General features: G+C 34.8%; 1 protein-coding gene across 2 annotated transcripts in view; it reads right to left on the reverse strand.

The window, feature by feature from the left end:
* The window catches only part of FOXN2 (forkhead box N2), a 64428-nt gene that overhangs the window by 19411 nt on the left and 17747 nt on the right, over positions 1 to 27270 (reverse strand). For both annotated transcript variants that reach the window (XM_072635648.1, XM_072635649.1), the window contains exons 2-3: positions 16124 to 16671; positions 1280 to 1404 (exon numbers count right to left, since the gene is read on the reverse strand). In XM_072635648.1, the coding sequence (XP_072491749.1) occupies positions 1280 to 1404; positions 16124 to 16657 (659 nt within the window). In that variant the 5' untranslated portion in view covers positions 16658 to 16671. The remainder of the gene's footprint in view (positions 1 to 1279; positions 1405 to 16123; positions 16672 to 27270) is intronic.

The following is a 27270-nucleotide window of genomic DNA, read 5'->3' on the forward strand; positions in this document are numbered from 1 at the left end:
AAAAATTGATGAGGTTACATCAAAAAAGGTATCCTTTATTGTTATCATCTTTTTTCTTTGTTTTAGACAGGGCAAAAATTCTAAAATTCTAGTAGGCTCAGTAAATCTCTGAATATACGGGGAGGAATAAAAAAAAATTAATAGAATGATAAATATTGAAGTAGAAACATAAAAAAATGTGTTATATGTGGATTTCTGGAAACAGTGCCAATTAAACCCTTAAAACCCTAACCACCATCATCAATTTCAAAATTTACTGTACTACCAATTCTTCAGGCATATTAGTAAGTATCAACTGATCATTTCCTTTACTCTAGGAAAGACAGCTGTAAAAACTGCCAGGGTTTATTTAAATTGTATTAGTTAGAGCTAGACCTTATTGATACACATTCTTCCAATCTAATAACAGTTCAATGGAAAGCCAAAAATATTTAGTAGTTTCATTATAGACATGTCAATTTGGCTTTTTATAGCATCTGTCCAAATATATTTCCTCACAACCCCCACCACCGTAGTTGGATATATTTTTATTAAACTCCCAGTTGAAGCTTTAAATTCTCAATGAACAAAATTTTTAATGGAATATAGAAACATTAAAAATAAACTCTGTTGTATGAGCTGTTATACACTTTTACAAGCTGCTACACACTCTTGCAAGCTCATTACAATAGCTGCACAGACTTCTGACTCAAATACAATAATGATTGCATATAGCTCAACAGACCCAAAAAGCCTACAGAATGCTTCTTTGAACAGAAATATCAAACCCCACTTCAAGGATATAATACATTTAAGATCTGGATTAGGATGACATATATAGGGGGTCAATAGGAGAAGTTTTACCCAAAGGCAAAGGTTCAAACAATCACAGTAAAATTTTATTTTACTTGGCAAATTTCTTTAGCACTGGAGCGTTGCAAATTCAATGTGATATTTATTGAGAAAAGAAACTCTGAAAACAGAAATTGTGAGATTTCACTAATTCAAAGTTGAATACAAAACTTAAATAAAATGACAAATTAAAACTTTTTATTTTAACAAACTTAAAACATATGTTCCTACCATATCCTTTAGTCTCAGAAACATGTATTCAAAAAAATTTTTTAAATGATTACTTATTTCTCACAGGCATAAATGAAATAATTCCAAAGTAAAAGCAGGAAATGTAGACCATTCTCTCATCCTAAAATCTTCTTTCAATGAAAACTTTGCCATTTCTCCATTTCAAAAACCCCAAACACTTAAACCACTAATTATTTGTAACTGAATAAACCCTTACTTTTGTGGTGATGCAGGAGGGGTGTAAAATGCAAGTGCTGAGGAAAAAGGCTGCTTCTTCAGTGCTTGTATAAGATTGGGTTTATATTCTGGATCAACACACCATAAGGAACCTTTTCCATTCACCTAGCAGTAGAGAACCAAGAGGATTAATGTTTTTTTTTAAGCTTTTAGAGTACACAGATAACAAGAATTTAAATTCTTTATTCCAGTCTTTATGAGCTTACAGAGAAGGAAGAGGGTAGGAAATGAGGAAGTCTACAAGGGTGGGGGAGAGAATGTGTAACAATACCATGTCCTACTCTTTCCTTAAGAAGGTGAAAAACCTAACTGGGAAGACAACTTATACCAGCATTTTCCAAGATGTTTTCTGTGCAATGTTAGTGTCATATCTTCCTCTCAAAATATTAACGGTGAAACTGTATATAAAAAATAGAGATGACATATGGCAATTTTTCTATGCATTTAGAGGATAAGCATGCCAAGTCTTAGGGTCAGGAAAAACTTGGCTTCATTTGACAAGGGGTGTCAAAACACAATTAATTGCTAAATGAATAGTATCAACAATAAGTACAATGAGTTCAAACCAAGAAGAAAGCACTACTGGCCACAGCACCCCGAGTAGGCAAGATAGCCTTTAATAGAGAATGACAGATCATAGGCTTAATCCTGAGTTTTACTAAAGTTTGCTAACTGAAATACATAAACTCTGCAAAATATCCAAAGATTATGGCAATCAGATCAGGTAGCTTTTTTGGTAAAATAAATGCCCTTAAAAGAGGATTAATAAAATTGGATTTATAGCACAAGACAGCAGGAAACTGGAGGAAGGGGGTAAGAAAGCAATTAGATGGAAAGGTAAAGCCTTATACTGCTGAGTCAGAATATTATAAAAAAGAACATTACCTATACAAAGAAACCTGGCAAGTAATGTTAAATTATATATTACTAACAAGATTAGAAAATCAAGATAAAAATATCACTAACCAAAGGGTTTGTTTGGGGATGGAGAGAGTATGTAGAGAAATCATTATTATCTTATTCGCATACTGGAAAAAATCTTTCTAGCTATAATTTTTAGGAACAGCAATTATGATAGTAAGAAGGTTAAACCTAAAATGAAACTATTTCATACTCCATTTTCAAATGGTTTATTATATTAACTTCAATTCTTCAGGGATCTGGGATTTTACTGGCATGGGCACTCTCTCCACCAGTACACATCACAATTATTCTTTTCCATAGTAGAAAACTGCTTTGGTTTAAAAAAAAAACTGATCACTCTAAAATCAATCTCTTCAAACTAGTTAGATTAATTTGTCCTATAATCAAAGAGCAGTGCCACCCGCTCCAGGGTATACTACAGGTTGCCACAACCAAAACAAAGCAAAAACTATCTCAGAATTTAGAGTAACTATTTCATTAGAACTCTGAGATTTAATTCTGCAACAAAGTGATACATATGAAAAGGCAATACCTTAAAGAGGCAATATATTAAAAACGCAATAACCACGAGGTTGTGGCAAGACAGGAACACTAATAGATTGTTAGTGGATCAGTAAATTGGCATAACTATTCTGGAAAACAATCTGGAATTATGCAAAAAAATAAAAGTGACAAACATTTAGACCCTTTGATTCTGAAATTTCACTAGTTGTAAATCCCAAGGGAATCAATGAGAAAAAGATCCCATAAATACCAAAATATTTGTAGTCACATTTTTTGTGAGAGCAAAGAACTGGAAACAAAGGAGACAGACATTGCTTAAAGAATGGCTAAACAAACTGCTATATACGTAGCACTCTCCCCCCACTCCCTCCCTACCACTCTCTCCCCTTCTCTCATACTTTCTGTCCCTTAAGATTCAATTGATGCAAATCTCTGAGTCTCTATCATCTAATGATTAAAGAACAGGCAGTTATCACCTTACAAAGGAGGACAAAAAGACTGAATTAATGCAAAAAAAAAAAAAATGGAGTTTTAGAAAAAACATTATTGTACTGTAAGAAATGCTAAACACAATGAATGTGTGAAGAATGAACATGAAGCATAGAAACTCATATATAGTAAAACATTTAGCACAGTGTCTCTGACACTTAGCAGGTGTTTAACAAATGCTTACTGATTGATTGGATACGTACAACAATTATAACAATGTACACAAAAAAGAAAAATTAAACAATCTAAACAATGATATGGAATTATAATAACTGAGCTTGGCCTCCAAAAAGGTAGGAAAGGGCACATCACCTAGCTCCTTTGCAGAAGTGAGAGAACAATGGTTGTGGGATACTACATATAACATCAGTTTTTGGATAAACTGTTTTGTTTTTAGGAATTTTTCTTTCTTCCTTGATACTTTATTATTAGGAATGTCTCTCTAGTAGGGGGTGGAGGAAAAATAGAGTAGAAAATATAAGGAAAGATCAATAAATTTTTAAAAAGATATATTTTAGTACTTAGTATATATTTTAGTTGATATATTACATCAACCACTTAAAAAAATCTCATCTGTAAGCACTAATGTTTGAGTGACTGAAATGTGGATGGTAAGAACATAAAATTTTAAATTAAAGTACAAATAATTTGTTGCTTTTGAAATCATATCAAATTACAGAAACTAGTACTACTGCTTGTTAGATACCTGCTCAGTTTTAGATCAGGATAAATTCTAAACCATAAGAACTAATGTTGTTAGGTAAAAAAAGCATAATAATTTAATCACCAATAAATTATCAAATTTTTTAAAAAGAATTATCTACCTAAATGTCTATTTTGGCATAGCTCTTCTGACTATCAGAAAACAAGTTCAAAATTGCATTTCACATTGTTTTGTGGGAAGACTGTAGTTGTTACGATCACTATGAACCGAGTTCTTAAAATATAAAACTAGGAAAATCAATATTAAAAATGTACTGCTAGAGAACAGTTAAGCTTCTTGATTGTGGTCTCAAGTAATTCTGGTTGTTTCCATGGTAGTATTTCCTTTCCCTAGCTCTGCTATTGGTAATATGAGATGACTATGTACTTACTGCTTTGTGTTTTAGATTATGTAGCTAAAATACACTCAACAACTTACTAATATTCATCTAAAATCTCATCTATATATTATAGACTCATGAGGTTGTGATACAAGATGAAGAGATTTTGAGAAAGTGCTGTCAAAAGTAGATACAAAGAGAAGACATTTATGTGACTGGAAACAGGAGACATAAACACATCTTCTCTCAATTTGTTGAAGTTTTGAAACAAGGTACAGTTTTTCACAGAAAACTGATTTAAAGGGGCAAAGTTTATTCCCCAACAAATAAGTAGCCAATGATATGAGCACTTTCTTTTTCCAAAAAAAGGAAACGTGAGCTTTCAACAAATATAGAGGGGAAATGCTAAAAATCACTGATAAAGAAATGCAAACTAAAACTCCTGAAGTTTCACCTCTACACTCAAACTGGCAAAGATGATTAAAAACAGAAACAATCAACATAATAATACTCCTGCTGAGGGAGTTATAAACTGTAAATATATTTTATAGAGAAAAGTTACTGAAATGTGGATGCTCTTTGAACCTGCAATCTTACTAGCAGGCATAAACCCTAATGAGGTCAATGACACAAAGAAGGTCCTATACTATATACACTAAAATATTAATAGCAGTTTTAGAAATAGCAAAAACTGGAAACAGTATGTATCCATCAATTGAAAGATGAATAAATTGTGGCAAATTAATATAATGGATTATTTCACTACAAAGAATAATTAATGTAAGGAAATAAGAGAAACATGAGAAAACTTGTATGGACTAAGGCTAATACTAATAAAGTAGAACCAAGAAAATATACACACTATCAGAATTCAGTTCAAATGCAATGATCAATATTGGTTCCAGGTAGTTGATGATGGATCTTTATTATTATTGATATTATTGATATTACTCGTCTCCACTGTAATGGGACAGATGGTGATAAGTGTCATGACAGGAGACAAGGATCTCGGTTGGGGGATAGTCCAGTCTTATCTCCCACCCCCTCAACCCTACTTCCTCTACTTGAGCCTGTCTTCTGTCCCTATTCAACAACTCTCATCCCTATTCCTATCTCCATTCAGGTTGTGTTTGTCCTTCATTCTTGAAGAGAACCAAGACATCAAGATGATGACATGACTTGCAGTTGACTTTGACTTGAGTGAGGGAGGGCTGTTCAAGGTCACCAACCTCACTTTCTTCTTCTGAGCCATCTGGATCTAGTGGCCTGATATTCATCAGGATGATGATGCAATGTGAGACCCTGGTCTTTTCAGGTTAAGGTCTTATCACATACTTACTTTGAGTGAGATATACCCATTCAGTGAATAGGCTTCTTTAAGTAGTTACTTAAGAGATGGCCCCTTTAATAATAATAATAAAAAAAAATCAAACTGGAAGAGGAAGACCCTCAGGGTTCCTGGGTAAAAGAGAAACAATTACTATTTCTTCTCCATTCAAGTTCCTATTTGGAGCTCCATCTCTAGCTCTCACTGCTTTTTTTTTCTGTCTCAATAGAAGAGGCTCCTATGCACATGATCTCATATTCTCTTCCTTCATCTAAGGATCTCATTCCACTCTTCCTACAAACACTAAGGTGTCCCCTATTTTTTTAAGCACACAATACAAACAACAAAATAATTGTTCTTTTATTTTGTCAATATTCCAACCTTCCTTCACCAATAAACCTCCTTCTTGTCAGATCACTGAACCTAAAGCTAGGATGAAATCATAAGAGATCATCTATCTAGTAGGCCCACTACAAATTTATGTTAATTCATCTCAACTGGGCCCTCACTAAAAGGAAAACTTTCTATTTTCCCTGACTGATTTGTTGTACCACCCCAGAGTGGCGTTCCAAACTTCATCTCCTCTAGTTTCTCATACATAGCACCTGCTCTCTCCACCCTCTCAGCTAAGCATCTTGCCCAGCACTTTAACCGAAAAAACTGAGATACATGCTAAAAGTTCTTTCTTCCCCTTTCCTTATTTCACTCAGACTACATTTTTCACTCTTGTCTCAGATGAATAGTCCTATGCCCTTCTCTTAGCCAGAACAAAAACCCCCCTATACTCACTTTTTAATCCAATCACCTCCCTATATTCTAGCCCCCACTATCATTCCTATTCTCTCTCTACTCTTCAGTCTCTCCCTTTCTGCCACCTACAAATAGGCCCATCTCTCCTCAATCTTCAAAAAACCTTCAGTTGATCTGATCATTCCCATCAGTTATCATTCTTTATCTTCTTTCCCTCGGTGGCTACATTCTATGCTGGATGCCTCCACTTACTCCCCTCACTTTCTCCTAAACCCTTTGCACTCTGGCTGGCTTCAAACCTCATTCAACTAAAATTGCTCTCTCCAAAGTTATCAATGATCTCTTGCTAAATTTAATGTTCCTTGACCTACGTAGTATTGGATACTGTCCATCATTTTCCTCCTTCTGGATACTTTCTCCTTTCTAGGTTTTTGTGACACTTCTCTCTCCTGGTTCTCCTACCTAGTGATATATATACTCCTCCTTTGTTAGTTCTCCATGTTACACTTATTAGGAGTGTCTCCCAAGGCTCTATTTTGAAACCCCCTCTCTTTTTCCTTTATACTATCTCACTTAGTGAATGCATTAGTTTTTATGGCTTCAATGACCATCTCTACAAAGATGATTCCCAGATATATTGAGGATACAAGCCTCCTAGCTGTCACCCACATTTAAAAACTTGATGACAGCAATTCCTTATTCTTATTTACCGCCATAGTTATTTACTTTACCCACACACCCAATCTGATGACAAATCTTGTGATTTCCACCTTCATAAGAATTCATGGAGACAATAGGTGGCACAGTGGATATTGTACCAGGCCTGGAGTCAGGAAGACCTGAGTTCCAATCCAGCCTCAGACACTTACTAGTTGTATTACTCTGGGCAAGGCATTTAATGCTGTTTGCCTTCAGTTTCCTCATCTGTAAAATGAGCTGGAAAAGGAAATGGCAAACCACACCAATATCTTTGCCAAGAAAACCCCAAATGGGGTCATGAAGAATAGAACAATGACTGAAATAGTAAAAAAAAAAAAAAAAAAACAAAAAACCCCTCATATCCTATACATCTCCTTTTTTCCATTCACACGGCCACCACACGTGCAATTCTCAATACTTCATACCTGAACTACTGCAAAAGCTTTTAATTGATCTGCCTATATCAAATCTCTCCTTATTCCAATCCATCTTCTTTAAAATTTTAATTTACTTTTAATGAACAAAAATCTTTGTTTTCTCCCTCCTATCTTCCCTCACTGAAAAAAACAAAATTAAATAAAAAACAAAACCATTATGACATGTAAAGGCAAGCAAAACAAATTTTGATAGTGGCCATTTCCAAAAAATGTCTCAATCTGTAACCTATCACCTTTCTATCAAGAAGTATGGGTCCTTTGGAATCACGGTTGATCAGTTCTTTCAAAGTTGTCTTTACAATGTTCTGTGTATGTATTATGTGTAATATGTATAATACATACACACATATAATAGCTCTCTTGGTTCTGCTTACTTCATTCTGCACTGGTTCTTGTAGGTTCTTCTCGGGTTTCTCTCTGAAACCATTCTCTGTATCATTTCTTATAGCATAATCATAGTCTATCAATTTATCATAATTTATTCAGTCATTCCTCTATTAACGAACGGTAAGTACCCCTTTAGTTTTCAGTTCTTTTCTACCACAAATAAGAGGTATAAATATTTTTGCACTTACAGGTTTCCTCTTTGATCCCTTTGACATATAGGCTTGATAGTGGCATTGCTGAGTATGCAGTTCAGTAACTTTTGTCAGTTCCAAATTACTTTCCAAAATGACTAGACTAATTCATAGCTTCATCAATAGCATATAAATGTACTTTCTTCCTACAGTCCCTCTAACTTTTATCATTTTCCTTTTTTGTCAAACTTTGTCAATTTTAAGGACATAAGGTGGGACCTCAGAATTGCCTTAATTTGTATTTCTTTTCATTATTAGTAATCTGGAGCATTTTTTTCATATGGCTATTGATAGGTCAGATTTCCTCCTCAGAGAACTACCTGTTCATATCCTTTTTATCATTTATCAGTTGGGGAATGACTTTTATTCTTTTAAACTTTGAAGCAATTCCCTATTTATCCTAGAAATGAGACCTGTATCAGACAGATTTATTATAAAGATTTCATTTACTGGTCTTTCTAATTTTAATTACATTGCTTTGTACAGAGACTTTATTTTACATAACCACCAAAATGATTTGTTATTGGTTAAGAAATAGAAAGATAAGATTAGTGGAACAGACTAGGTTCACAATATAGAGAAGCAAGTAAGCACAGTAGCCACATATTTAGTAAACCCAAAGATCCCCTGCTAGTGGGGCAAGGATTTATATAACAAAAAGTGCTGGGAAAACTGTAAAGCAATCTGGCAGAAACTAGGTATAGATCCATATGTCATCCTATTCACCAAGATAAGCTCCAAATGCATAGATGTAAAAAGAGACATCAAAAACAAATTAGAGGAGCAAGGAAGAAATTATCTTTCAAATCTATGGACAGGGAAAATAGAGAATTACAGAAAAGGAAGTTTAAAAGTTTCTGCACTCTAATTCATCTTTCACATAGCTCCCAGAGTGATTTTCCAAAGTGTACCCAATAAATTCCAATAGCTCCTTATTACCTCCAGGATCAAATAAATGCTCTGTCTGGCATTATGCTGTTCACAACTTGGCTGCCTCCTATCTTTCCAGTCTTCTTACATTTCACTTTCCTCTAGCACTCTCTGGTCCAACTACAGTGGCGTCCATCCCAACTCTGTCCCTTGTCACTAGTTGTGCATTAGCCTGGAATGCTCTCCCTTCTCACCTCCACCTCCTGGTATCTTCCATTTTCATAATCTTGTATGTACATATTTATCTCTATGTTATCTCCCCCTACTTAGAATGTGAGTTACTTGATGGCAAGGACTCCTTGATCTCCAAAGCTTAGCACTGTGCCTGGCACACAGTAAGAATAATAGTAATGAATATTATTACACATAGTAATAAATGCTTGTTGAACTGACTGAAGTTGTTAGTTGACGTCAAATATCCAAAGTCAATTCTATTTGGAATCTTGGTATAAACTTTTCTCTTTCTCCACAGTGCTAATTATAGACTCAGAAAGCCCGGGGTCAAATTTTGGCTTTGTTGATTCCTAATTATCACTCTTGGTCAAGTCACTTAACTTCTCTGGACCTAAACAGTAAAATGAAGGTGTTAGAATAAATGAGCCTCTAAGCTTGAAATATGATTTACCTACAAAAGACTATCAACTCCTCAGCCTAACATTTAAAGCTCTTCATAATCTAGCCCTACCCTATGAATGAATGAATAAAAAAGCATTAAATGTGTTCTATGCATCAGGATTTCTTCCTCAGAGGAAAGTCAGTTTTCTCATCTGTAAAATGAGTTAGAAAAGAAAATGGCAAAACACTCCAGTATCTTTGCCAAGAAAACCCCAAAGTGGGACAGGAAGAGTCAGACATGACTGAAACAAATGAATAACAACATGTTATCAGGTACCATGTGCTAATTGCTGAGTACACAAAAACAGAAAGAGGTTCACTACCTCGAAGAACTTACATTCTAAGAAAAAAAGACAAAGAAGGTAGGAATGGGGGGCAGGAAGGGGTGAGCAGGTCAGGAAAGTTATTTTTAGACTGGGAGATAAGGAAAGGGTGGCATTTTAATCAGTAGCATAGGGATCTGGCCAGGGTCAGAAATGGTGAAAGCTCACAGGTCTCTAGGTCAGTAGGTGAAGTACGAGGCTGAAGAGAGAGTGTGAAGTTCAAGACAGCTGTAGGAAAAGTCAGTCTTCTACATCACTATTAATGCCAAGTTAGAGACCCCTTTTCTCTCCCCTCAATTCACTCCCTGCCTGAAATATCTTTCTTCCTCTACTTTTCTGCATAAAACTCCTCCTTCAACATACAGGTCAAGGTGTTAACTCCTAAATGAGGCCTTTCCTATCAATTCCAGTTCTCTGATCTCTCTGACCTCTATATCAAGATTTTTTCACTTAATTTTGGCATTTAGGGAACGTTTTGATATTTCTACACTGCCTCATGTTATTAATTCCTCTAGTCTTTTCTAACTACCAGTAGGCAATTATATTTAACTATTCCAGACAACTAAGTATAATTCCTTAGGAAAAAATATTAATTCATTAAATTGATTTCTCTCCAGTATAGTAAACAACATCCTGGATCTGAAAGGATTAGAGTACTTCTCAGTGTTTATTCACTAGGGCTGTCAAGTGCACTATTTGCTCTTCTATTGTTCCACTATCTTCATTTAATAGCATGCCAAAATTTATTGTTCTTTTGACCTGGATCATCCCATTTTGGCAATTAAGGGAGTAGACAGTGCACCAAACAGTTATAAATAGCTGTAAAGTGATGAACAAATGAAAGTTTGATGAGCAATGAAGCCAACATACCATTCAGAACTTAAAATTATGAGTTTTCCAAACCATTAGGTGAACTAAGATAAGCTAAAGCCTTTATTCTAACTTTTACTTAGGATCCTTGCTGCTTGTTGTTGCTCGTCCTTCATTTTCCAAGAGAATCAATGATAGTGCATGAATAGGATTTACGTAAGGCAGGGTTACAGAAAGTCATCAGCCTTACTCTCTCTTCCAGAGTCATCAAAGTCCAATGCCAAGACAAAAGTCAAGATGACTGCTGACATCCCAGGCAGCAGTGGATGACCGTGGCATCTTGGATGTCTAAGCCCTGACCAAGTTTTCATGGCTGTTGGAATAAATTATTCTCAATAGCCCATTATTCCAGGGTAAGTCTTTGATGCTTGAGGTAGACATCCCCCTAACTCACTGATGGGTTTGTGGCCCATTGGTTACCCTTCATTTGGTTTAACTCATCTGTTTTTCCATGGTGTGGATGCTACCATACATGCTACAGCTCCTTGGAGCCACAGGTCAGAGTTGAGTGCCACATGGACACCAAAGGTGGATGAGCAGCCCTGAAAAGTGCTCAGCAAGCCCTTATACCAGAGAGCTAGTCTTCTCTGAACACCCCATATACCTCTGGACCTTTGCATAGGAACTAAAGAAAAGAGTTAAACTCAAGAGATACCTGTTGCAAAACGACTGCCACAAATTTATAAAGATCAAAAAATATCCATGTCTGTTTGAGAATTTCAAGATTAAATTATCTATCCATTGCCAACCTTCTCTACTAATCTTTTTTCTTTTAGATGGAACCTGTTGTTATACTTCATCAGTTTATATAGCTCTCACATAGACTCCTATCCTCTCTGCAACTAACAGTACAAGAATGCTAAAAGGTTAACTTTCTGAGAATTCTATACATCAGAGACAGGCTGTCAGCCCAGGTTATTCTGACTTTAAAGCAAGTCACTGATCCACACTACCTCAACTGCCCCTCATCTACCTAGCAAATATTCAAATAATGGCATTACTTTTTTCTAGAAGGAACACAGCACTCCTGATTGCATTATTCCGTAGAAACGCCAAGAATGGATAAAAAGAGAAACAAGGAAGCAGCATTACACATTGCTTTACAAACAGTCACTTTCAAAGTTTTCAATATATAGTATCTTGTCATATATGACCTTTTTCAAAGCTTCTAAACAACACAAAAATAGCTTTCTGCCCACTGAACATGCAATGAGGTGGTAGAGTGGTTAAGAGAGATGGACTGAAGTCAGGAAGACTTGATTTCAAATTCTTCCTTAGACATAGGCCATGTTGTTTGCCATGGGCCACATTACTTAATCTCTCTTAGATTCAGTTTCCTCATCTATAGCACCTACCTCACAGGATTGTTCTAAGGATCAAATGAGATAACATATGCAAAGCACTTTGCAAAATTTAAAGCTCTACACAAATACTATTATTAAAATATTTCTTTTAGAAAGAGTAATTCAAAACTTTAAAAATGGGGGTCTTCCCAATTAGAGTTCCCTTAAGTGACAAGTTGCAATTTGTTTTGGTTCAGACTCATGATTTCACTACAGTAAAAAAACACCCTCAAAAATAAAGATCAGCAACTGATCTACAACTTATTAAGAGAATTGTCTGGGGGCATCAAGAGGTTAGGGAGGATACTTAAGAGTCACACAGCCAGGTTGTATCAGAACTTGAACACAGGTCTTTCTGATATCAAGACTGACTCTCTAGCCACCTTCTTATGAGGTTGCAAAGGGAAACAAAAGTAATCATAACATGAAAAACATTCACTAATGAATCACTTGTAAAACTAGATTCAATTTAAACACCCCTCTTGCCTTAGGGACAGAATATATGCCTATCCTGGCTCACTGTCATACCTTGCTTAATCTCTGATTTTTGGTGGGTCTTCAAAAGGGAATGATACAAATATCAAAGGATTAACAGTAGTCCCTAAGAAGACTGATGAAGTCCTACAATATTTTTGCAACAACGACCAAGGTTATCTCAAATTTATCACATTTTTTTCTTTAAAAAAAGCTCTAAACCTTCAATTTGTTCATTCTATGCTTCTGTGTTTCTAAAAATTATGTTTTGATTATTTTGCTAAAAAAGGTAAATAACTTTTTTTTAAACTATTTCATTTTTCAAGATAATGTCCCAATAACATTCTCTCCTACCTTATTATGAACTGTTGGTTCTCATCTGAAGTAGATTTACTTTAAGTGGACTTTTCTGGTACTAATTATCTCTACCCACAAAAAAAGAACCTATTGTACCTTAAAATTCACTTAAGGTATAATTTTCATACTGTTCCTTCCCAATGCAATTTATGTTTCAAAACTCTCACCTGGTTGATTCAACAGCACTTTTGTTTGCTTTAAAATGTTACATAGGTAGATACTACTTTTACTCAGTAGTATAAGATTATTTTTATGAGGGCAAAAGAGTAACTTTATCCAAAAAAAAATTAATAGAATGAGATTAGGAGGTATACTCTGAAATTGGGATTTGTCTGGAAAAGTGAGACTAATTCTTTGCCTATTACCTAATACCCTTTACCTATATGGCATGGATAATTTGTCTATCACCTACATCTCAATATCATGCAAAGCCCTTAGGGAGCTTAGTGAAATGTACATGATGTGCATTCTCAAATAAATCTGAGAATGATTCTAACAGTTAACAATCCATAAAGGAAGAGTGAAGGAGGAATGAATTCATCTATTTAAATATCTGACTACAATTTTGGGAGGGGGAGGGGTTTGCAAAGGAAGAGGAACTTATTCATGCAACAAAATCTGGTCAGAAACCAATATGCAAATCTTTGTTATCTTATGAAAATCTCATCTTTATCAACTGGTTGTGGAATATGCATCCTTTTGAGTATCATTAAACAAAAATGGAAGCAAGAACACTTTAGTATTAAGTTATACAATTTCCAGACTAAAGTGGGTATAGTATACTATGATGCAAACCTTAAAAGTAAGAAGTTATGATCACCCCATTCACCATGGTAGAACTTAACATAGTTCAGTAACTTAGGCATAATGTACTATATAACACCCCACATCAAAATGATAAGAGTGAAAAGTAAAATGTAAACTCACTGAATAGCAGGGATTACTTCATTTCAGTCTTTGCATCCTCGGCACCTAACAATAGTAGGTGTGCCATAAATGCTTAATGAATTGAATTTATGTCCTAAAGCATAAACAGTAAGAGGAAGAAAAAGGGAGTTGCCTAAAGAGACCAGTACAAATACAGAAAGAACCCATCAACCAAGTCAGATTTTAAAGACATATTTAGAAAATGGAAGCAATACTTTCTTGACTCAAAGGAGTCTTAGATTATTAGATTAACATCTGAAGGGTAAAAGCCCAGAATGAAATAAGGATACTGACAACCGCTGAGAGAAAAAAAAGGGGGTGGGTGATGGGTGGTTTGTTTTTTAGATATGTTGGGAGAAAGGGAAAAATCAAAGGTTTGGGAGCTGCTTAGGGTTAATGATAAAGAAAGCTAACCTACTCAGACTCCTTTGTGGCTTTTGTTTTTCTCAATCAAGAATAATGACCCCAGAATTGAGAAGGATAAAATATAAATGTTTATGAGAAAATCAACCATTTAACTGTCCTCATACTAAAAAACTGCAACAACTAGTAGACAAGTATCCAAGATCTCTGAATGGAATTTGCACAAATGGAAGACTAATGTTGACCTTATTTTCAAAAAAAGAGAATGGAATCAAAAAAATTATATACCCGTGAGCCTGAGCTAGACAGATGACTTGTCCAAGGTCATACAGGTCTTTAAAAATGGAATATATGGAATTCAAAACAAGGCTCTCCAATTTCCAGATTTAGGGCTTTTAGAGTACGCAGAAAGTGAAGCAGTGGCCACTAAAAGTCAATCTAGCTTCATCAAAAAAGTATGTCATGACAGTTTAATTTTTTTTTTTGAAAGGGTAACTAGATAGTAGGTAAGGAACCTTGTGTCCCTATTTCCTCCTTTTTTTCAATGTGAACTCTCGAATTTTCTAACTGTCCTTCACAGTAAACCTGTGCCCTCCCCTCGGAAATTATTTGTATTTATATACAGTTGTTCGTCTCTCAGATTTAAGCTCTTCAATTTATTATGGACTACTTTGTCTTTGTATCTCTAACACAACCCAGATCTTGACAACTAGGAGATCTTAATAAGTGTCTGTTACACTGATATTCAACAACCTTCAAGAAACTGGTAGAAAAAGAGTAATGTATATTACATTAAAAGCTATTCATATCAATGAACTTGAGTCATCAAGATAAAGCTATGTTCACTCTCTTCTGTTTATATAAGCCAATGAAAATTTTAAAAATATTTCGAGAAAAACTAATTTCATAAAGTTTTGATTTTTTTTTTACCTCCCAGAAAACTGAAATTTACTGCATTTACTAACAAAACTTATGTGATGATGGAGAGATGAGAGTAAATGAATATGACAAATACTACTGCCACAACAGAATTCTATATATTATCACTATAGTATTTTACTTTATTGTCCAACATTTAAGAGTTTTTCTTAATTGACAACACACATTTAGTCAGTCTTTTCATCATGCCTCAAGCACACAGTTTTACTTCCATCAGGAATGAAGCACAGAAATTTTACAAAGTTAGCAAATCAATAGTCAATTTACAAACTTACAAATTCCAAATCTCATGATTGTGGTGGCTATAAATGACAGCAATGATGAAAAGAAATCAGAATACTTCGTTGAAACTTAATAAAGCTTAAGAATTAGATCTTACTGGCTAAAATTTAAAGTGAAAAGCTTACTCCTTTCATGATGGAAAAAGAAAACAATATCTGCACTGTCTCCTCGAGTACTGGTATATCTTTATTTAACCTTTCTATCTCATTGCCTTGTACATAGGCAATTAAATAAAAAAAATTTTAGTCATAATTTTTTTCAAAAATTTCTACTTTTGAAAAAAACTGCAGAAGTCAAATAATTATTCCATTTCTTGTGGCTAATTCACCTAGAAAAAAAATTTGCCCTTACGCCTTAACTTCTCCACAAAGAACAGTGATACCATTAAAATTACTGAGGCAAATATAGTATTAAAAACATTGAAGGGACTTCGTAAAACTAGAATGTATAAAGATCTTCTACTATAATTAAATATATCCAGTACTGAAGCAAGAAAATGGAGTTTAGAACTCTGAGGTTAAAGTCAATAATGAGCTTGCAGCAAATAGTTTGATTTAAGGAATATATTTAATCTTCTTGATTGCTTTCACATTTAAAATGCTAAATGGATTCCCCCAACACACAAAAAAGGAGTGGTCAAAAAATCTCACCTTGCCATGGCTTCGCTCCACTTTCTGAAAACATTTATTCAAAGAAAGGTTGTGTCGGACAGAATTCTTCCAGCCTGTTGGTGCTGTGGCAAAATATGGAAATCGTTCCAAAATCCAACTGTAGATTTCTTTGACTGGCAAACATTTATTTGGAGAATGCTCAATAGCCATGTAAATGAGAAGACTAAAAGAGTAAGGGGGCTTTGAATTCCCTGATTTTTTTTCTGTGTTCTGGTAGGTTGGCACAAAAGATGGCACATTATCACCTTCGATGTCATATATTGGACTAACAATAGGAAGACCCTCATTTCCAAGGCTGAAGTTTGTTAGAAGATTAGTACTTTCATGAAGCCAGTTCAAGTTTGTGAGCTCATCATCTGCTGATTCACTGGCCACTAAAGTGGCTTTTGGCCGGGCAGCATCTACTGCTTCAGGCAAGCTTCCCATTCTGTAAATCTGGCTTAATCCAGCAACCTTTTCTGCTCCAGGAGTTTCAGCTCTCTTATCTGGAGTCATTCCAGTTACTGGACCCATTTAATCCTATGGCTCTGCAACAAAGAAAATAATTATAAATCAATGTAATCCTTAAGACTTTTAACCTGTTTGTGCACTAAAAGTAGTGATTTAATTGTCCAACCAACATATATGTGTGTATGTATCTTTATATATAAAATAGTCATATAATGAAATACACTTAAAGAATAAGGAAATCAAAAACATCCCACATTCATAATCAAAAGATTACTTGTTGAATGTTGTTATAGTCCTTCCACATGAATAGGCAATAAATAGAAATTCTATACAAAAAGGTTTCCTATTAATTATAGACATAAAACCAAGTTTTTAGTCCCATTTATAATATATAAAGAAAGCTAAATAAGAAATAACAAAAACTTAATATTTAGAATGGTCCCTAGATTCTACTACTTGAGATCCTTTTCTAAAAGCAAATTCTAAATAATTAGTCCAATTATCACAGTAAAGAAATAAAACAATGAATGTGAATGGACCTCTATCCCTGAGCAGAGTGAGGGGGGTTATGAGGGCAGAGCTCTTCTACTTGAGAAACCAAGGAAAATGTCCCCCCAGAATCCATCATTATTTAGAATAATCCAAACTACTCATTTTACAAGGTTGTTTTGTTTTCTTTGCCTTTATACCAAAAAGAAAAAGACAGGTATTTACTAGAAAGCCACTGTCTACTTTAATGTCATTTTAATAGTCTGATGCACTGAATTTCCAAATATGGTTTTCTTCTTTAAATTCAAATTTTTAAAAACTACAATCTGTAGCCTATAATTCCAACTTTCTCATGAAAAATAAAGTGAAGTGTTAGCATATCTGTATGGAGATAATCAAAATTATAATCTTTGTTGGCCATGTAGGAAATAAATGAAATTATGTAAGCATTTTATATACTCATAATTCACTCACTTTCTCCCTTGATGTTTTCACTTCAAAAAGGTAGTGAGCGGGGTGGGAGGTAGGGGTAGGAAGCCCAAGCAAACATTTGAATGCTAGTCTATAAGTACTCAAAGTTAATTGTAATGCAGGTCTATTAGCATTTCTCCCTCCTTTGAGCAACTTCTGGGCTTCTCAGATGGTAAAAATTTGTGGGAGGGGAAAGTAATTTTTAAGTGATTGAAAAATAGTACTAGAAAAAAATTCTAAATGTAGAGTTCCAGATTTAGTCTTTTACATCAAGGAAGGACAATAGACACTCTAACTCAAAGGGACTTTAGAAAACATTTAGCAGATGAGGAACACTAAAGATGAAAAGGGGTTATTAGTTTGTGTGGTTTTTTAAAAATAAAATGGAGAAAAGTGAAGGATCAAAGAAGAGACAGAATTATGATAACTGGTCTCACAGAGTAGATAAAGCTGCTTAGCCTTTATTTTGCTTCTGTTTTCTCTGCCAAGAATGATCTGTGGACTAGCACAAAAATGGCTAATCTGGGATTTGATTCCCAAGACAATTTGGGAGAAAGTAAGAGAACATCTAGTTACCCTTGACAAGTTCAAGTAACCTAGCCCAAATGAACCACATTCACAGATTCTACAAGCAAGCTTCAACAGGTTAATACTCCAATACCCCATATTTCATGTCTGTCTTGTCAGATCCACTACAAAGCACTCGGACAAAGTGTCTTCATCAGATAAAAGCCTTCTTCTAGGAGAGAATTAATATATTTTATTTGAAAGTATCATAATCACAGAAAGTTTCTTACAGAAAAAACTGCTTGAGTATGAATAAGTGGCAATTTTCATGTGTAATTTTAAACCTATTTAAAAAAAGTTAACAATAAAATCTAAATGATTATTGATAATACAATTAGCTCCACTTTTATTCATTCTATTCTTCACATATAAAGTTGATATATTAAAAGGACTGTTATTTTCAGGATTTGTATCAACTAATGGAATACTTCTGGACAATTTGGTATGACCAAATGGGCAAACCTCCTGTTGAAAGTCATCTGACAATGCAACTAAGATTAGGAGGGAAGTAGAAAACTGGGGGAAAGTCTTTACAACTAGTCTGTGATAAAGGTCTCATTTCTAAAATACATAGAGAACTGAGTCAAATTTACAAGAATACAAGTCATTCCCCAATTGATAAATGGTTAAAGGATAGGAACAGGCAGTTTTCAGATGAAGAAATTAAAGCTATCTATAGTCATAGGAAAAAAATGCTCTAAATCACTATTGATTAGAGAGATATAAATCAAAACAAGTCCGAGATACCACATCACATCTATCAGATTGGCTAACATGACAAAACAGGAAAATGATACATGTTGGAACAGGAGAGTTGGAACACTAATTCGTCATTGGTGGAGCTGTGAGCTGATCCAATCATTCTGGGAGAGAAATTTGGAACTATGCCCAAAGGGCTATAAAAATATGCATACCCTTTGACCCAACAATACCACTTCCAGGGCTGTATCCCAAAGAAATCATAAAAATGGGAAAATAACCCATATGTATAAAAATATCTATAGCAGTTCTTTTTGTGGTGGCCAAAGACTGGAAATCAAGGGGATGCCCCTCAGTTGGGAAATGGCTGAACAAGTTGTGGTATATGAATGTGCTATAAGAAATAACGAACAGGAGGACTTCAGAAAAACCTGTAAAGATTTATATGAACTGATGCTGAGTGAAATGAGTAGAACCAGGAGAAAATTATATACAGTAAGAACCACAGTATGCCAGGACTGTATCTGATAAACTTAGCCTTTCACAGCAATGCAAGGACTTAAACATTTCCAAAAGATTCATAATGCAAAATGCATCGACATCCAGAGAAACAACTATGAAATTGGAACACAGAATACAGCCGACTGTTTTCTCTTTCGTTATGTTTTGGTTTTTCTCATGGTCTCTCCCATTCATTTTAATTCTTCTATGCAACATGACTACTGTGAAAATGTGCTTAATAAGAATGTATGTGTAGAACCCATATAAGATTGCAAGCCATCTCAGGGAGGGACAGGAAAAGGTGAAGGAGAAAAATTTAAGACTTATGGAAGTGATTGTTGAAAATGGAAAACAAATAAATTACTTATTTAAAAAAAGTCACCTGACGAGTTAAAGAACAGCCTGTGGTCAGGGAAAAGAATAAAACAGAAACTTTTGGTTCTCTAAAAAGTGCTGCAATTTGGAATTCACATTTTTGATAACAGACTTTCATTTCCTTGTTCTTTAGACTTGTGGTTCACTGCACTCATATGAGTGAAATGTGGGCTTAAAATATAATCATACTATGGACTCAAACTAATCTTAACAATTCTCAACTTTAATTAACTAAAATTTTTGGAAACATAAAAACATTAAGGATATTATCTATCCTCCCTCTTTATATCTTTTTGGCTGATTTGATGTATATTCACAGCTTTGAAAAAAAATACAAAAAACTGAGGTATATAACTAATCTCAAATTGAACACAGAATACTCATGAGGGGAAAAATTATATAATCAGTCAAAGATGATAAGCAGAAAGTTTATGTTTTATTCTAAAAGGCTATGGACAACCACTACAGTTTCTCAAGCAGAGGAGAGATATGATCCAACTTATGTTTAAATATTATCAGGGGCAGCTAGGTGGTGCAGTGGATAAAGCACCAGTGCAGAAGTCAGGGGGACCTGAGGTCAAATTTCACCTCAGATCCTTGACACTCACTAGCTGTGTGATCTTGGGCAAATCACTTAACCCCAGCTGCCTCATCCTGAGTCATCTCCAGTCATCCTGATGAATATCTGGGTCACTGGATTCAGATGGCTCTGGAGAAGTGAGGCTGGTGACCTGCACAGCCCTCCCTCACTCAAAACAAAGTCAAGTGCAAGTCATGTCATTATTTCTCCGATGGCATGGTCTTCTTCGGCAACGTTGGATGAACACAGACAGAAATATTATCAACAGGCAACAGTATGGAGGATGGATAAGAAAAGGCACAGACCAATGAGGAGGCTATTGAAAACAGTCCAGGTGAGAAATGGCAAGGTGCTAGACGTAATTAGACAGAAGGGGATAGATGCACACAAGGATGTTGAAGAGATGGAATTTACAAGACTTGGCCAACTGACTGGATATGGAAGGGATGGGGTGGAGAGAGTAAAAAGTCACAAATGACTCAATTCATAAATCTGGGTACCTGAAAAAATGTTGCTGCCCTTGAGAGAAACGGGGAAGTGAGGAGGAGAGATGGCTTTGCAGGAGGAAGATTTCCTTTCCTTGTTTTGGACAACTTGAATTTGAGATGTCTACAGGACATCTAGGTAGAGATGTCATAAAGACAGTTAACGCAAGACTGGAGCTCAACACAGGAATGAGAGCTGCATATGCAGACTTGGAAGTCATTTGCATAGCTCTGCTATACCTGCTTATTTTGAAAACGCAAATCTAATATATATGTTTGGATATACTAGGGAACAATGAGCATAACTCAAATTTTGCATTTGCTTATGCATGATTATCTCCAAAAAAAAGAACACAGAAAACTGCACCATTTCACAAAATTTACAGCTGCAACCCTTCTAACTCCTACTTTCACAAGCACACTTCAGTTCTCTTTCCAAGCAAAGTAGCAAATTTATTGTATAACTTCTAGTAAAGTAGGAGCCATGGGCTGAAGACATCTGGTTGATTCCTACCACCCCCAGGAAATTTTCCACGATGGCTAAGGCCTCTAGCCCCCAAAGTGCAGTTCATCAAGGGCACCCCTTTACTGGCAAAGACTCAACTTTGTCAGACCCTGCCCTGTGAGGACCAGAACAAAGGGTCAGCAGTAGCCCAATTTATGTATTTCTTGACCATGTGACATGCATAAAATTGTGCTACCACTTTTATTAAAAAAAAATAAATAAATGTGTCACTGATGAAGTTTGAGTATTGGACCCTTAACTCCATTTTTCCCATCAGCCCAGTGGTTTTTATGCACAATTTTGCATCGTAATTTTTAGTAATGTATATGCAATGTATAACAGAACTGATTTTAACTGAATCCATGGAAGATAATGGGATCACCAAGAGAGAAGAGGCAGAGAAGAAGAAGAGGACCCAAGACGGAGCCTTGAGGAATAACTAAGTATAAGGGACAGGACACAGATAATAAACCTACAAAGAAAACCAAAAAGGACTGATCCATCATGAAGAAGAAAAACTCTTTTGATGTAGAGAATAAACATTTACATAGTACCCACAATACACCAAACACTGTGCTAAGTGCTTTTTACAAATATTATTTCATTAGATCCTCACAACAATCCTGTGAGGTAGATGCTATTATGATCTCCATTTTACAGTTGAGGAAACTGCAAACAGAAGTTCACTGTCTGAGGCTGAATTTGAATTCAGGTCTTCCTGACTCCAAGCCTAGGGCTCTATCCTTCATGGCACAAGCTGGTCACAACAACTCAAGGGAGAATATAGGAGGGAAAGTTCAAAAGTAACAAAAACTGCAGAAGTCTAAAAGGATAAGACTGAGAAAAGCTGTGGGATTTAGCTTTAAAGAGATCAACAGAGACCTTAAAAAGAACAGTTTCAGAGGACAGTAGGAATGAAGTCATATTGCGAAGGGGTGAGAAGAGTACCTTATTTGATTTTAAGAGAATTGCAAAAGAAATTTATCTCAACCTAATAAGTAAGTAAACATATGATTCTAACATATGCATGAGAGCTACCTTCTTGGAGTCATCAAGGCTATGTTATGCTCTATGAAATCGTTTTTAACATCACACCATAGTGGGAGCAATTAAAAACATTCAAAGTAATTCTTTCTCATGTGACATTTCCATGGGTTGTGGGTTTTATTCATGGAGGTTAAATTCAGTCAAAGGTCTATACAGTTTTTTCAGAAAAAGAAATCAGGAAACTAAATATTCTTTCAAAACATTTACTGGCTCCCCTCTCTTGTTCTCCTCTCTCCCCAATATTGAAAGAAGAAAACCTTTGGAACAAATATGCACAGTCAAGCAAAACAAATTCCCACATTGTTTTCAAAAATTATGTCTCCAGTCAGGATCTTGAATGTTATCATCTCTGTCAGGAAGTAGATAGATAGTGTTCTTCTTGATCATTGGTCCTGTAGAACTGGTTGGGTATCAAATTGGTAAGTGTTCTTAAGTCTTGAAAAGTTGTTTTTTCTTACAGAGTTTTTAACTGTTCTCCTGTTCATACCAAGTCTTTCACTAGGTTTCTCTGAAACAGACTGACATTCCTTATGGGACAATATCCATGACACTCATACACCATAATTTGTCCAGCCATTCCTCTAATGGGATTATTTTCTTAGTTTGTTGCCCACTGCAAAGAGATTTGCTATAAATATTTTTATACATATGGGTCTTTTTCACTGAATCGAAGAATATTCACTTTAGTAACTTTTTCTGCTCAGTCACTTAATGTGTGACACTGAGCAAGTCACAACCTCTCCGAACCTCATTTTTCTCATCTATAAAATGAAGACGTTGTACTCAATCGTATCTAAGGTCCTTTCCAGTTCTAAATCTATGATATTATAATTACATGGCAATAATAAACAATGGAAAAGGGTCATTTTCTCTATCAAAGAGTAACATTTTGAGACTGGAAGAAACAGAACAAAAATGGTTTATAGGGAATTAAAACACGAGAGAAATAGGGAATACTCCTCACCACTTATCATATGTAGCATCTATTTTCAATGAGTTCAATTTACCAGCTTGAAACAATTATATTTGGATTATCACATTCAATTTGGCATTTATATTTTAAGAACACTGACAAGCTGTACTGTGTCCAAAAAAAGCGGGTCAGGATGGTGAAGGTTTCACATGAGAAAACTGGAACAGAAGGGGGAACATGATAGCTTTCTTCCTGAATCTGAAAGGTAGTCATGTAGAAGACAGATTTAAAAGTTTCACAGAGGGAAGTTTTAGTTGGACTTCAGAAAATGCTTCATAATGATCAGAGGTGCCTCCAAAAAGGAACGGACTGCCTGGAGAGTGGTTAATTCCCTCTCATGGATTTCATCAAGGGAAAACTAAATAACTAGTTGTCACTTCAACAGAAGTGATTTTTTTGTTTAAATTCTGGTTAAATCTCTGAGGTCCCTTCCAAATCTGTAAAATCATGTAACAGAGGTCTTGTGTGAACTGTAATACTCATTAACTCCACTAAAGCCCTACTTACCATCATATAGAAGTAATCACAGATACTCTAAGGTTATGCTAGTAGAACATAAGTTCTGGCAGGTGCTAGCCATCAGGATGGAGGGTTTTGCATATCAACCTTGCAAACAGACTGTCATGGGAAGACTAAGTACAAAGGCTTATCATCTGATTAGGCACTGGACGCTAAATTTGAGGTGCCAAAACAATTCAGAAGAGTTTCTGCTATGAACAAGTTGGATTGCAAACCATATGCGTAGATAAATTATCTGCAAGTAGTGTGTTAACATGAAATAAGCAAAACAAGTAATTAATTTCTCTAAACAAGCAACTTAAAGAACCTCCAAAGAGAAGCCTTTTAAGGAGCTATAATCTGTGCAGGTGGAAAGTATGCCCAAAGGATCTTTTGAAGAGTTTAAGTAAATTGAAACTGTTATATGTGAAGTTCTTATCTATTAAAAGAATCAATCAACAAATATTTTGTTAAGCACCTACTATGAACTCGATGCATAGCCTGATTTCCCTTTCCTCCCTCATTTGGAATGAGAGACTCTCCTACACTAAAACAAATAGAAAAGGACAATGAAAATTCAAGAATGAAAATGTTAACACATTTACTTTTATTTTGGATTGTATGACTATAATATATTGTTTCTGGAGTTAAGAACTTAAGGTGATTTCTAAGCCCTGTTACTGTATAATTCATTACAGACAATGTTTTGTATCCACATCAAAGCAATACTTTACTACGGACTATAGAACCAGTCAGAAAATTGGTTAAACAAAACCCTTAACTGTACTAGATGCAAGAGAACGTTTATTTTAAGACAAATCTAAAGGACTTTAGGAATCATGCATAATTAGCATAGTTTTCCTTGACTGTGGTTAAAGAACTGCTTTTAGACTAATGGAGGTATTCACTTATGTAGGCTAAACATTTTCCTTGCTTAAACTATTAATTTACTTTGTTCAGCAAACTTGTCTCCCTTCCCCTCGAATCCCTACAAAGAAACTTCAAGGTGGATGACACCATTATGACAAATTCTGAATTAATAGAATCCAAATTAATTTCATTCTGTGATATGGGCAAGTACATTTTGGGAAGAATTAATTTACATTTACTTCAAAGATATATATGAAAATTTATATTGAATAAAATTGCAAAGACAGTAGATCTATAAGCATGGTAGTCTTTCATGCTTGAAGAGGACCAAAATGCCATCAAGACATTGGGAGTCAAGGTAAAGTATGTCCACCTGTTGATGAGCAGACTACTAGGAACTTGGAAGACTCTACCACTGACTGGACACAAATAGTCCTGACGAACATTTGGAAATCCATAAAATATACCCAGTTTATATACGAAATACAACTGAGTAAATTATGATACTATTACAATGTAACAAAAGTCAGACTAAATTCAACACATATCTTAGTAATACCCCGTTAAAACATAGCTTTCTTTTCTTTTAACAATTACAAAAGTATATGTTGTCATGTTAGCAATTTTTTTTGAAGAGTTTGGCTTTTTTGCTTATATACTTGGGAAGTTGTTTGTGGTTTGTGTATATATTTTTAAGCTATATTAAAGCAAAACAGCAATTAAAAAATGCTAGTCTATTTTACAAAATTGTTTGCTGTGTGTTATTTCATTATCTTTTCAAACTTTTTTAGGCACTTAATTTCTTTGCTAGCTTTATTTCCATTATCAAGACATTTTACAAAGAGGAGTATAGTGTCATCTACAAATTTCAAAATTTTCCCAGGTAAAAGGACTGTCCTGAGAGAAAAGGGTCAATTGTGCCTCTCATATTTTGCTTCTTTCCAGAAACCTATTTATTTGACTAAGTAGGCCAGGTATGCCCTTGTAAATAGAGAGCTGAGCTATTAATTCCGACCTTCCCTAGCATGCAGAATACAATGGTACGAACATAGAAAGATCTCAAAGATGTTTACTGAATGGAAACAGTTTTTTGCTTCACTAGTCTATTCAACTGACTCAGTTCTACAATTCACTCTACTTTTGTAAACCTAGCCTAAGATTAGCATCTATTATAAAGGGAAAAAGAAGTTTCCATGAGTTCCTTCTCTTCACAATCCCATTCTTTTAAGAAAGGATCATTAAATCAGTTAGTTATGAGAAGATGCTACCTTCCCTCTAATAGTTAAAACAGGACACACAAAATATTTGAATATATTAAAGATACTAAACATAAGTATGTCTCAGTTTGGGGGAAAGGGAAAAATAACATTCTTACTAACCATTCATTCCCAACATTTAAGGTGGGAATTCATTTGAGTGATGAATAATTTATTTCATTTAAGTTATTAATCAATAAATTTAATAACTGTTAATTAATAATTTAATTCATTTAAGTAATTAATAACTTAGTAGCAAAAATTATAAAGTCACATCACAATTTCAAAACAACTTGGAATGTAAGAGTCTTTTGACAAATGAAAATCCATAAAGGAGAGTAATTTTTCTCATCAGTTTAACAATTCTCAATTTTCACTTTCTTTTTTCCATTATAAGACACTGTCCACCTCATGAAGACCCGCTACTCAGACTGGAGATCAGATATAAATCCCAAGTGTACTGCAAAAGGCTTCTATCTGATTACAATACAACATGATGTCATGTATCCAGGACAACTGAAGCATTATGGTCTCCTAGGGATAAAACTGCTTCTTGGTCATAGATTTAGGTGACATGGCATGTGATCTGCTCAAAAATGTGTGCAGCTGCAGTTTTAAGCAAAACAACAAAAAGGAACAAAAGACAGAGGTCAAAGAGCTGTTTTCACAGAAAAACTTTTTTAAACTGTTTTTTTAAATGGGTAACGAACCACGGTCATTTAAAAATTATTTTAATCTTTCAAAGACAATACAATAGCATTTTTTAAAATTTTATTTTGATATATTACACTGAGTATTCCTGCTCCCCAGATTTGTTTAAATAAATTCTCTTAGAAAAGTAAGTGTTTAAGATCCAGATCTACCTAAATAATTTCTCTAAATCTTAAGAAGGATCATTCTTAGAGATTAAAAAAATCAAAGTGTAATCAAAAATGACACTCACTAGAAAGTAAAAATAAATAAATAAATAAAACCCTGCAATTATATAGTCTGAATGTGGAAAACAATAGCTTCAACTTAAAAAACAAAACTCCTGAATTCTGGGAAGATTTGATTTACTGGCAAATACTTATGAAAACCGGAAGCTCTATATTATTTATACATCATGTACTGTGTTCCTTTTCCTCATGGTCTCTACGGGAGTCAGAAAACTGGGGTTCATTATCACCTGTGATGCTTGGGCAAGTCATTTTATATTCTAATCTCCACGAGCACCTCAATATATCTGTCATATTCATTAGTCTGAGAAGTGAAATGGCTATGTATCAGTTCAAAGTATAATCTGTAAATATCTTACGAAAATGAGGCAATGCATTTAACTTTAGTTTTAGAGAGGTTACTAGACTTGGAATCTAGAAGA

This window comes from Notamacropus eugenii, chromosome 1, assembly GCF_028372415.1.
Source record: "Notamacropus eugenii isolate mMacEug1 chromosome 1, mMacEug1.pri_v2, whole genome shotgun sequence".
NCBI classification, from domain to species: Eukaryota; Metazoa; Chordata; class Mammalia; order Diprotodontia; family Macropodidae; genus Notamacropus; species Notamacropus eugenii.